Source organism: Syzygium oleosum, unplaced genomic scaffold, assembly GCF_021117445.2.
Source record: "Syzygium oleosum isolate NSW1041296 unplaced genomic scaffold, Sole_v2.1 Sole_v2.22, whole genome shotgun sequence".
NCBI lineage: Eukaryota > Viridiplantae > Streptophyta > Magnoliopsida > Myrtales > Myrtaceae > Syzygium > Syzygium oleosum.
In genome coordinates, this window is record NW_026607506.1 from 948,015 (window position 1) to 959,371 (window position 11,357).

The 11,357-nt window shown below is 42.7% G+C and overlaps 1 protein-coding gene across 1 annotated transcript; it reads right to left on the reverse strand.

Annotated features, from left to right (window-relative positions):
* Nucleotides 1-1,569: 1,569 nt before the first annotated feature.
* Nucleotides 1,570-4,110, reverse strand: LOC115666487 (patatin-like protein 2). Its single transcript, XM_056321328.1, has 7 exons — nucleotides 3,842-4,110; nucleotides 3,297-3,478; nucleotides 3,017-3,203; nucleotides 2,738-2,899; nucleotides 2,297-2,596; nucleotides 1,997-2,172; nucleotides 1,570-1,887 (listed from the first exon to the last, which is right to left on the reverse strand). The coding sequence occupies exons 1-7, from the start codon at nucleotides 3,974-3,976 to the stop codon at nucleotides 1,809-1,811; spliced, it is 1,221 nt and encodes a 406-aa protein (XP_056177303.1). The 5' UTR covers nucleotides 3,977-4,110; the 3' UTR covers nucleotides 1,570-1,808.
* Between the last annotated feature and the right edge of the window lie 7,247 nt (nucleotides 4,111-11,357).

The window sequence follows — 11,357 nt, forward strand, 5'->3', positions numbered from 1 at the left end:
AGCGGCGGCACGGCTCGATCAGGCGACGGCGGCGCGAGGCGAGGGGCGGTCGGCGGCGACTGGTCGGGCGAGCAAAGGCAGAAGCAGAACCAGTCGGGGTCGAGGAAGAAAGAAGGAAGAAGAAGGAGAGAGAAGGAAGAAGAAAAAGAGAAAGAAGGAGAGAAAGAGAGGAGTGGATGGGTCTGACAGGGGAAAGGGATAGACATGCGCAAGGGGAGGTGACCGGGGAGAGAGAGAGAGAGAGAGAGAGGGAAAGTCAAAAGTCAACGCGCACTCGAGCGCGATCCAATGGTCCGATTTCAAATCTAAAAACGATCCTACGGTTCAAATTAATTCTAGAATATAATAAGGGATAAATGCCAAATTAATTAAATCAAACTATCCCGAGGGAGGTCTACCGGTCAAAATCTGCACCCGGTCCAAAATTTCACTTTCTCATTATTCCTGGTAAAATTGATGCTGGCCACAATAATATCGACACCGTCCAATTTATTTCGTCCCGAAACTCTCGAAAATCGACACCAAAATTTGAGCTCTAATTAACGGCCAAATTCGATCGAGTACGATTCTAGCGAAATCTCTAATTTAAAAATAATAACCGAGAGTGATCAGTTCCCGGGCGAGATTTTACTATAAGCACACTGACGAATTACACGTTTTATAAATCCTAAAAATGGGCCGAAATTCGGAATGTCACATAGTAAGTGGGTCATGAGGAATGGAGATAGCACTTCCTACAATTGGGTTTAGGTTGTTTATGCATGGCTCAACGATATGTGAGGTTTCACATGGTTCAGTCCAACAACGATGTGTACTTCGATGGCTAGGGACCGAATGGAAAATACTACTTTCTTCATTCTTGCGGCTCACATCGAGATTACATTTGAGGCTCGTGTGGTAGGTAACCCTGATTTCGTGATTCTAAAAGTCTCCTAGAATTGTGATGCTGGTGTGCTTTCTTTTGAAGACCACATTCCAACCATCATGTGTCTTTTTGTATATATTGAAGCAAAAGTTGAGATATTGTGGTATAAGAACTAGTGAGAAATAGAATGGAGCTTAAAAAAGATGACATGTACTCCGCTTGTTTTCTTCACTTCAATTATCTTCATAAAGGACATTAGCCAGTATGTTAGTTTATATAATTCTTGTTAGGGTTGCAAATATCTCAGCTGCTTGTCTTGTCTTGTTTGTCTTATATAGCTGTACATGCTTCATTCGGATGGCTTTGTTCTAGTTTTCCTTTTTTAGTTCCGCAGCCAATGGGTAATTATTAACTTCATTATCCTAATTTCCTAACATGAAAAAATAAGTTTAACTAGAGTTATTTTTTTTAGATAGATTAGCATTTCTCAGTTGTTTGGTCATACTTTTGGACTTATGTTAAAAAGATCAATATATCATAGTCGCATATTGGCCGGAAAACGTGTAAAATCACAAAAGCACATCTTCCCATGTCAATTAAGTTTATAGCTGATGTGCCATTTTCTATACGACAAGATGGGAGATGTGAATTAATGCACCTGTCTATGACTCTGACCACAACAAAATAATTACAATAAGAAGTCGTGGCGGTAATGAGAATTTTATTCCATAGAGAATTAGCTTACAATCATTCGTGTCTAACGATTGATGAAACAATAGAAAAAGAATTGCAGAAAATCTTAGTCCTATCCCCCAAAGGGTTTATTCAAGAATAAAAGAATCTTAAGGAATTTTATTTTTTACAAAGACATACTTTGTCCCCGTCTTGAAATTACAAATCCAGCAAAATTATGCAAGAAGATCGCTAGCCCTCTGGATTATAATCACTTTGGTGTATTGGCATGTCCATGAGGCGATCTTACAAGGCGAAGCTGTCTTTCTTGGGAGAGTAATTTAGCAAACCTGTAGTATATGTCAAAGGAAGCTATATTAGTCAAACCAAACTAAAAATGCAAAAAGTAATGAATAATGAATTCCCGAATTAATTATTTGTGATTTCAAATGCACGTACCTTATCAAAGCCTCTTCGTTGGTCCCTTGGTTGGACGTGGGCTCGCACACCCCGGTCTCCAAATTAACCCTAGAGACCGGCTTCTTCAATAATGCCTCACCAGTTTTGACTAGGTCGTTCAGGTTCTTTTTCGTGGCCACATCCACAGATGATAAAACACCACTCAATGTATCATCCTGAAAAATCAAGCCATAAAGAGGCAATGATCAGCACAAAACAGGCCTATGTGTGACGACATTTTGTGGAAATAATCTTCGTCCAGGAATCTTTCACGCGAATATATGTAGATATTAGATATACCTGTATCCTAAGATAATTGTCGTGGAGTTGTAGGGCTTGAAACACAGCGGAGAGATGGTAGTCGACCATGTCTGCGCTGGCTTGATTGAAGACGTCGATCAATGGCGAACCGCCGCTGGTCAACCAACCTAGCACTCCCCACTTGGCTGCTTCATGTGCAGTGTATTTCCCCTCAGTCTTCCTTGTTCCGGTCCCGAGTGAGATCACCAAGAACCTTCGGTAATCCATTGGTTTTATAGGGAAGAAGTCTGAACATCCTCCAATAATTGCCTTGGTCACCTCTCCCATCGCAACCAATGTCTACACAATGGGTATATCGCATATAATTAGTTATTGTCAAACGTTATTTAAAAACAAACTCTCAATATTCAAGTACGATGTCATGGGAGGAAATTCATGTTTAAGATTTCATATACAAGGAGGCCTATATGATTATATTACCGGATTATTTGCAGCTACGCCACCATCGATGAGGTTAAATTCTCTCACTTTGCCCGTGGAGTCCTTGGTTTCAAATTGATGGGCCGGGAGATAAGTTGGTGCGGCCGAGGTCGAAATGCATATGTCCGAGAGCAAGGCATCCATGCTCGGATCTTTCTTCACCTGGCGACAATTTGACGAGAATAATGTTGATAATCCTTGTAAGAGTTTATTGTCTACATATCCTCAAAACCCTAGAGCTATTCTTAAATTTCAAGAAGATGATGAAGAGATGAATGCCTGATAGCTAGAGAAAATGGTTGGCTGAAGGTTCTTGATGTCGAACGTCGGTATCACGACGTTTGTCAATGTTTGGTGCAATCTTTTGTCTCCAATCTCCTCCCTCACGATATTGTGAAGGTATTTTCCATCGTATTTGGGTCCCGCCATGGCTTTGATCATCTTCGTAACCGGTGTGAAAGGGCAACTGCAAAGTTTTAGGGACATTTATTAATTTCGATAAGTTAAGAGATGATCAAACCAGAAGAGAGATTAGCAACTCCTTTATGTATTTTCTTACCTGTCTTGGGGAAAGATTTTAGGGCAGTGATTGAGGTAGAAGTCTTTGATGTCTTTTGCAGCGAATACAGGGCGGTTGTTTTCATTGGGAGTGGTTAGCATGGCAGTAACGAGGCCGCCGGTGCTTGTTCCAGAAATAACGTCGAAGTAGTCCGCAATTCTTGCGTCTTCGCCATCTAGTTTCTGCAAAATTGGTAAAACATATTTAGATCGAGATTGGTGTATCAAATATAAGTTACATAAAGATTGGTTGCATGTATTTTATATATATACAGAAAACAGTCTTGTCCTTTTAAAGTTTGCTTAGTACATGCATGCATAAAACCTTTTACATGCACACATGCATTACGAGAACTACATGCCAATCGTCTAGGTTTATATAAATCTAATGAAAATTGTTTTGCTCACTAAAATTGATATATATTTATGTTAACAAAATCTCTATGCACAAATTTGTAAAGGTTGTGAAGAATGCTAATATGCTAACAAGATCGGTGAAATATATTGATAACAGATGCGACAAAAAGTTATATACAGCGTGCTCACCTGAAGCTCTGACTCTAGAAAATTAAGAATGGTTCCAGGGATAAGCCCTCTTATCCCACCACCATCGATGCTCAGAATGGTGATCGAATTTCCATAAGTTGGAGGCTGAAGGGGTAAACTCGTTGCTCTTTCCATTTGCAAGTCGGGTTGAATGAAACGGAAGGAAAGAAAGTACTAACAAGTTTGTGATCTTGGTGCCTTTGAGAGTTGTCAGAGAGAGGGAAAAGAGGAAATGTTTTGAACAAGTGTATCAAGTTTGGAGAAAGAGCTAGTTTGCGTGATGGCTTTACAATGCATGAGCCATGCATATTTATAGTCCGTCATTCCCCCACCTTTTTCACTGTGTTTCACGAAACGCTACGATTCAAAGTGGACCGGAATCGTACGAAGTTGCTTGGAATTGGTTTAGTTGGACCCTACATTCTTCATGCACGGAGATCATGTTGAAAAGTCCAAATTCAAAGGGCTTCGTCAACATTGTAATTGAATGGCTTTCGGTGAGTATCGCAATTAGGTCTTTCTTTGATCAGTCTTCGGTCACCAATGCATTCGTAGAATTTCTGGTGAGAGTTTTAGGAGACTCGTAGGTTTGAACACAGCTTGAAAGTGAACTTGTACTTGGCCATGATAGTGACTAGCGACCGACCAGCCATGTGTCATATACCAAGGGCTTAATTTAGATTAATTTTTTCAAACTATCTAAACAACTTGCTCTCCGGGTTAGCTTTGTGTTCACCACAAGATTAAATGGACGTTCCATGCACAAAGCTTGGTGCATTGCTCAATTGGACCACTTGGTAAGACAATTGTAACTATAGTTTTGATTTAATCAAAGGTTCGCAAAAGGCGACGAATCCGAGGTGGTTTCGACGAAGGCCCCGGACCATTAATGAATCCAGTTCACCCATTTGAATTGGGAAACCATCGGAGATCGATTGATGAAGACGGCTTTGAAATGGTTTGTCATGGACATTTCAAGAGATGAGAAATGGTCAGAGCCAATCAAATTGCGAGCCAAGATCTCAATTTTCCGCAAACATTAAAGATGAGAGGAAAATCACATGGGTCCTTCTTATGCATTTGAATGCTCGGGAAGAAGATGCACTGATTTTTATTTTCGATAAGTTTGTCCCCATTTCCTGATAATATCTACTTTGGCATATTGTAGTAATAACCATTAAATTACGACTTGCAGCTTATCGGCCAAAATATGTCAAGGTAAAAAAGATGAAACTATTCAAAACAATATGCCAGTATTCTTCTTTCTAGAAAATCCGCAACACATTTCTTACAAGTACTTAAGGACGGTTATCTGTAATTAATATTTACAGTTTGTATAATCATGTGAACATAATAAACTTTTTAAGACACATAAAATTAATCTGCAGTGCGCAATAGCTGATAGCTAGTTTTCTTTTTTAATATGGACCTCCAGATTAGGTGGATGAATGAACAACCTGTACACGAATTACTTCCCTATAATTATGGACACAGTACGATGCGAGACAAAGCCCAGCGTGGGACCTAAACTTCAATGGAAACCCTATTTGATCCTCTCTTGTTATGACTTGAAAGGACGAGGAGAAACTTAGAAATACTAATTCCTCTTCAAAATTTATTATTTCCTAACTCCGAAGCACACGGAATTAATCTTTATAGAGCAGTAGTCTTGATGGTGTAAAAAAATATACAATATCTAAAGTCACTGACTGTACTTGTAATATGTATGAGTAATGCTTTACAAATAATGTATAACCCATTGGTTAAATATTTTCACTGATTAGAGAAGTAATAACAATTTGAATGATTTTGGCTATATAAGTATCCCATTTAATCACTTAGTTGGAAGACTTCTTCGATTCTTCATGTATAGTATTCATCTGACTTTGTTTCATCATTTCATTGGGACGGAGGACTTTTCTCGATCTAGAACTCTAGAAAAGGCAAGTCGATCTCTTAGGTGGAAACTAAAAAGATCAACCCATTGGTTCTAGGGTTTGTAAGATCTTTCCTCGCACTTTGGGAAGGCCGACTCTTCAGAACTATCTTCGCCAGCTAAAGACAATGCTTTGAACAATAAACTTCTCTTCATGTTTCCATGAATTTCTTCAACTTGATAAGTATGACTTCAACAAAACAGAATCTTCTCACAATGCTTTTTGTCGTTTTAAGTTCTGCCTTTGTTTCGTCAAAGTACAGTAGATAATATTTTCCTTTTTTTGTAGAGTAATGTTAATGGTGAAAACCGTAATATGGGAAAGATTGTCAAAAAATCGGTAAGATCGCGCAACTTTATTCTAGTACATAAATTCACAAAAATAGCTGTAAAAACTTAAATTTGGGCACGAATTTGTAAAGTTCGGCCTAGATACCTTTAGCCCATAACTCCAAATAAGACTTAGGATAAGAAATAATGAGTTTTGTCACGATTTGAAATCCTGAATCCGTTAGCCTGATTGATGTGAAAATCCACTATAGAACCATGACATAGTTGAAGCTTATTGCAATGAAGTTATCCAGTTGTAGACCTACATGTAGTTTGTCGCGACCGATCTTCGGTTAAAGGTCTCGCATGGCGTATGCGCTAAGTCTAGGTTTGAGACTTAACTCGGGTTTTCCCAAGCCCACACTATATTGCGACTTGTGATTGAGATTTTTAACCTGCAAGTGATTTTTATTTAGGAGTCACCATTAATCAGTTTACGGTGGGTCAATTAGACACCCAAGTAAAGCAATGGGAGGATCATCTTACTTCTGCAAACCAGAGTGTAACACCCCGGGTCTACACTGTGTAATATTGTCCGCTTTGAGCTTACTGACCCTCACGGCTTTAAAACGCGTTACACAGATATAGAACCCCAAGTCTTATAAGCTAGCCCGGAACTTCTCCCTAGGCAATGTGGGACAAGAGAGGTACCCCACTTCCCTGTGCACGTCCGGGGTAGTGGCGCGGACGTACCACCATCCCTCCTCCCTGCGCTCCGCCGCTTGGCTTGGGCCGTCACACTCTCCACCCCTTACGAGCACAGAGCTCTCGCTGTGGGCCCACTTGCGGTCGGGAGTCGACCCGAGACCCTACCTTAGCACGATATTGTCCGCTTTGGGTCGGAGCTCTCACGGATTTAAAATTCGTCGTACTAGGTTAATACTCAAGCCTTATAAGCAAGTCCAAGGCTCCCTTTCTAGGCAATGTGGGACAAGGGAGGTACCCCACTTCCTTACGCACGTCCCGGGGTAGTGGCACGGACACACCGCCATCCCTCCTCCCCGTGCTCCGCCGCTTGGCTTGGGCCGTCACACTCTTCACCCCTTACGGGCACAGTGCCCTCACTATAGGCCCACACGCGGTCGGGAGTCGGCTCTGATACCACTTGTAACGACCTGAGACCCCACCTTAGTACGATATTGTCAGCTTTGGGCCGGAGCCCTCACGGATTTAAAAACGTCGTACTAGGTTAAGGCTCCTCAAGCATTATAAGCAAGCCCAAGGCTCCCTCCCTAGGCAATGTGGGACAAGAGAGGTACCCCACTTCCATGTGCACGTCTGGGGTAGTGGCGCGGATGCACCGCTATCCCTCCACCCCACGCTCCGCCGCTTGGCTTGGGCCACCACACTCCTTGACTTAGTATGACGCGTTTTAAATCAGTGAGGGCTCTGGCCCAAAGCGGACAATATCGTGCTAAGGTGGGGCCTCGGGTCATTACAGGTGGTATCAGAGCTGACTCCCCACCGCGCGTAGGCCCACAGCAAGGGCGTTGTGCCCGTAAGGGGTGGAGAGTGTGACGATCCAAGCCAAGCGGCGAAGCGCGGGGAGGAGGGATGGCGGTGCGTCCGTGCCACTACCTCGGACGTGCGCATGGAAGTGGGATACCTCTCTTGTCTCATATTGCCTAAGGGGAAAGTTTCGGGTTAGCTTATAAGGCTTGGGGTTCTATATCTGTGTAACGCGTTTTAAAGCCGTTATGGTCAGTGGGCTCAAAATGGATAATATTACATAATGTAGACCCGGGGTGTTACAGGTGATATCAGAGCCGACTCCCGACCACGTGTGGGCCCATAGCAAAGGGGTTGTGCCTGTAAGGGGGGGAGAATGTGACTACCCAGACCCAAGGCGACAGGCGCATGATGCCCCACAGAGAGAGCGCTGTGCTTGCAAGAGGGGAGAATGTGACGATCCAGACCCAAGGCGACGGGAGCAGGATGAAGGATGGCAGGGGAGGCTACGCCTCTACCACTAGACGTGCGTAGGGCGAGGCTAAGCGCATGTCTCTTGTCCCACATCGCCTAGGGAGGGAGCCTTAGGCTTGCTCATAAGGCTTGAGGAGCCTTAACCTAGTACGACGTGTTTTAAATCCGTGAGGACTCCGGCCCAAAGCGGACAATATCGTGCTAAGGTGGGGCCTCGAGTCGTTACAAGTAGTATCAAAGCCGACTCCCGACCGTGGGCCCACACGCGACTTGTGATTTAGGTTTTTAACCTGCAAGTGATTTTTATCTAGGAGTCGCCATTAATCAGTTTACGGTGGGTCGATTAGACACCTAAGAAAAGCAATGAAAGGATCATCTTACTTCTGCGAACCAGAGATTAAATGAGTTCGGGGACTTGGTTAAACTAATTGAGTGACTAATGCCCTTTCGGTACCTTTTATCCTATTCATTTTAGAAAATATTTGTCAAGCAGTTTGGATTGATTTTAGGACCCATCTCATAACATGTGAGGTGATCAAGTGAGTGCACAATCATTAAATTAACGATGAGCAGTTAAGATAAATATGCAGCCTAGGGCTCTAATCCTAACTAGGGCGACAACATTCAAAACATAACAATTTATGCAATTATATTCTAATTAGAAACAACATGCATAATAATATTACAACAGTAGTAAAGAGAACATGCAAAGTCCTACTGTAGCCCAATAAGCTTATCCAATTTAGACATAATTTTTAATCAAATAATTCACATAATTCAGAAAATTAGTCAAAAAAATGAATTTTTAAACTATTTCCTAATTTTAAAAGAAAATAAAAAAACGAATTTTTATTTTATTTTTTCAAAATATTTTTAATATTAAAATAATATTATTATATTATAGTATTATAATAGTCGGACCCCGCCCGGAGCGAGGAAAGAGAGGGGAAAGGAAGACAGAGGGAGCTGTGTTACGCCCCGTACCACACGAAGCGACAACATCCCGCGTACAGGTCGAAATTGTGGTGCGACGCTCCCAGGCTACGTCACCGACCCGAAAACTCAAATCAGAGAAAAACACAACACATGCGGAAACGACATATATATAATATATATATATATATATATATATATATATATATATACCCGGACAATAAACAAAGTAACCATGAATAGCACCAGATAAATAATTTACGAACAATTTGAAACGAGATAAACATTCTTTACTATAACTTATGCACAATATCCATTTACAACAAAAGATACAACGGTAGGGCCACTAAGACAAAAAGGGATCAGCGGCCGGGGTCAACTACCAACAGAAGGGCTACAGTCAAAAAGCATCGGCCCTCGCTCCTACAACTGAGGTCTAACCTAGGGTACCCAGTTGGGATCAGAACCCGACAAATCTGAAGAACTCTCGGAAGGTTCCTGCTCCCCCTCTAAACTCACGGCCTCAGAATCTGTCTCTGGCTCAAGGTCCTGCTCCTCGGCCTCAGCTATATCCATCGGCTCTGGGGCCTCCGCGTCCGCCTGCTCCGGGATTGGGTCCACAACCTCTGGCTCAAAAGCTACCCCACCTAGCTCTTCATGCTCCTCCTCATCCTCCACAATCTCATACTCTACCTCCGAGTCTTGGTCACTCTCCATATCCACATCTATAATATCGCCGTCTGGACACTGCGGGTCCAACTGACCTTCTCCGACAAACGGGACATCAGTAGACCTGATGGGACCGAACTCGACTCCAAAACGGTCCCGGAAACACCAAGCTAGGTACTCGTGGGTCTCATAGTGAGCTAAACCTACGTCTACCAAAACTAACGTATAATGCCGTATGTACACCTCATCATTCCCCACAGGATGAACTGTCCTCGAGCGCTCTATATGGATGGGGATCCCGAAACGTAACGACGTGTCGTTAAAATTCATGGTCGAGGATCTGAAATTGTCAGTTTTACAATAACCGTGAGAAAACTCAGCAAGTAACAACCCATAATCCTAAGCTAGGCTAATGTGCACCTCCAGATAGGTAAATTAAACACATCAAGTAGAGAACCAGTAAATCACTAAAATTTCTCCCGGGCCCACAGCCCAATACATTATCTCGAAACCCTGCAGGTTAGGTGTTCAACAACAAAAATACTCACGTGCAATTATTCCGACCCGAAGGCCCACAAATATAACGACTCGAAGATCAACAGTTTGATAGAACGACCCGTAGGCCCGACCCAAAGGCCAACAGTTTGATAAATCGACCCGTAGGCCCGACCCGAAGGCCAACAGTTTGATAGAACGACCCGTAGGCCCGACCCGAAGGCCAACAGTTGTATAAATCGACCCGTAGGCCTGACCCGAAGGCCCACAGTTGTATAAATCGACCCGTAGGCCCGATTTCAAATCAATTCACAACATAATATATGGATTACAAGTCAGGGCATCCCAGGTCAATTTTCCAACGCCAATATGCTAAACACAACCATTCTCAAATTAGACGAAATCAAAGCAATATTGGCACTCCCAATTAATCCCATCCTAGTCCAATCAACTCCACATTCAATCCGCGCATTCATTCAAAAGTAATTTAATGCGCCTAAGGCCCGCCTTGGGCAATTCGATCTCAATAGTCGTTCTCATCATCACGAGACCACTTAATAGGATCTAGACAAGTCCCAATTAACCCTTAAAATGCCTAAATTTCCAGCCATGATACATTAATCCATTTGATGCTCAACTTAGGCCATTATTGCAATTTCGGTACTGAATGAACAGTACCAGGGCAGAACATGCTTTGCCCACTAAACCATGCTTGAACAACCTCATTAGGCCCTAATCACAACCATTAATCACCCAACAACCAAATACACCTAATTACACCTTAATTAAGTCTAAATAACACCTAAATTGCCTAAATTCCAAGTCTTAAAATCAATGAACTCAATTAGTGCAACACTTAGGCAATTCTAGGCATTTTCGGTACTGGTGAACAGTACCAGGGCAGCACATTAGTTAGGCCCTAATCCACCTCTAAATCACTTCATTAGGCACTAATTAGGTCCCCTAATCACCCCACACAACATTAGACCTAATTAGACCCTAATTAAGCTTAATTAACCCCTAAATTACTCCTAGAATGCACAATCAATTCTAGTTCAGGGTTTAGGGATTTTTACTCACCTAATATTAACTCGAGTCGACGAGAACGGGCGGCCGACTACCGACACGCGGTAAGAATCGGCGGCGGCATTCCGGGGCCAAGCCGGCGGTTCACGGCGACGCCGGTGAGGTTCTCGGCCACCAAGGCCGAAACAGGGGAGGTGCTGAGGG